The sequence below is a fragment of the Mandrillus leucophaeus genome, unplaced genomic scaffold, assembly GCF_000951045.1.
Source record: "Mandrillus leucophaeus isolate KB7577 unplaced genomic scaffold, Mleu.le_1.0 Scaffold1322, whole genome shotgun sequence".
NCBI classification, from domain to species: Eukaryota; Metazoa; Chordata; class Mammalia; order Primates; family Cercopithecidae; genus Mandrillus; species Mandrillus leucophaeus.
This window is the reverse complement of record NW_012101280.1, coordinates 100,642-102,380: the sequence shown is the minus strand read 5'-3', so window position 1 is coordinate 102,380 and position 1,739 is coordinate 100,642. Positions and strand designations below refer to the sequence as shown.

Sequence of the window (1,739 nt, the reverse complement as noted above, 5' to 3'; positions counted from 1 at the left end):
TTCCAGCATCACAGAAACCAAAAAATAGGAATACGGCCAAATACATGATTTGCTATCCCTCTTCTTCAGATTTCTTGCCTGTTTCTTATGGATAATAACTGCCTTAAGGATTATGATGAAAATATGATATCCAAGTATGTGTACAGTGTTGAACAAAATGCCTAGTACAAATTAGTCAATAACTAATTATGTGACTACTGAATTACATGGATTCTATAAATAACTAATAAATAATTATTGTGATTCCTTTTATTGGCAGTGCTCAAAACTCATCCCTGTGTGACCTCAAGTAAACCACGTAACTTTCTGAACCTGCAGTTTCATCATTTTTAAAATGAAGAAACTAGACAGATTTTCATTTTGACACAGAATGTCAGGTTTTTGAGACACCAGAGAATAGATAAATTTACAGCTTTTAATACATCTCAAAGCACTGTCATTACACAGTGAAGTTGGAGGATGGTGCGGGCTGCTGAGAGGCGCACTTTCCAATGGGATTGATCCAGTCCTCCTCCCTTCACTTCCACGTGAATGTTGGGTAGCCCATGGTCACACTCATCATGCCCTCAACTCAGGCAAGTCCAACAGCCACACTTAGGAGACCTGGGCTACAGGACAAACTCCCAAGTCCTAGCCTCACAAAACTTAGTTGAGGATGGAAGCGGAGAAAGCGAGGAGGTGGTTCGGGGAAGCACGCTCCCCTACTCGACCCTCTCATCTCAAACTCACCTTCTGCTGCACAGGAACACTGAGGATCACCAACTATCCCTGACCATGAGCTTAATCTTGTCAGGTTCTGTTAGTGTAATGCAACCACACATCAACGGTGTAAGAGCAACTCAATATATATATATGTATATATCCAATAATATTCTCTGAGAAGCGTTCAAGGCCCTGTTCTTTTCAATATATGGGAAAACTAAAAACAACAAAATAGCATCAGGTTTACAAGACTCCCCAAGATACATGGTCACATATGTTTTCAGGGGATATATACAAATGACTATGATCACTTGATTCCTTGAAAAGAGCTCTTGTGGAACCAGAATGATAACTGTTAAATGACAAGTATGAAACGAGTATCCAGTGACATTAAAAAAACAAACCAACCTACACATAGAGGAAAAGCTACAGATGTGGGGATGTGAAACTGGTCTTAAGCATAATGAAAAGACAAGATGCTGCCCCAGTAAGAGAAAAGAAATCAACATAACAGTGGGAAGCAGCAAGAGGAATAATGATCCAGGAGAGAAAATATTTTCTAAAAATGAATTATTCATTCACTTTTCAGTAGCTACAAAAAAAAAATGCGAAGATCCAGGGGATATTACGGCAGTCTAAAAGTCTGATATCTTTCACATGTGGAAAAGCCTTAAGATCTGATTCAACTTAGAGAAAGTAGAGTGACTTCGGGACAACCGCTAAGAAAATATAACCTTTTGGGAAACTCTCTCTACCTTGATGATTTTATACACACAAGAGATGAGCAATGAGAACATGCTTAGATGTATTGGGAAAGAGGTGGACCTATAGCATTGTCACAAGGGTGCACAAATACTCAGAGTGACTGCTGAAGAAATGGTCCCCATCAGTGACCCTCAGGTGAGACCAGGGAGCCTAGTGTTTCAGCACATCCTGGGCAACTGGAATGCAGGGCTCCTAAGATTCCATGACACTCCCACCTTCTAATTCTGTTATTGCAACTGCAGACCGTTACCGGGCACGCTGGCTGCTACCTC

The 1,739-nt window shown here is 40.6% G+C and overlaps 1 protein-coding gene across 1 annotated transcript in view; it reads left to right on the top strand.

Annotated features, from left to right (window-relative positions):
* Positions 1-1,578: 1,578 nt before the first annotated feature.
* Positions 1,579-1,739, top strand: part of LOC105534262 (neuroblastoma breakpoint family member 4-like) — a 38,109-nt gene continuing 37,948 nt past the window's right edge. Inside the window, 1 exon segment of the mRNA XM_011972949.1 lies at positions 1,579-1,602. Coding sequence (XP_011828339.1) covers positions 1,579-1,602 — 24 coding nt within the window.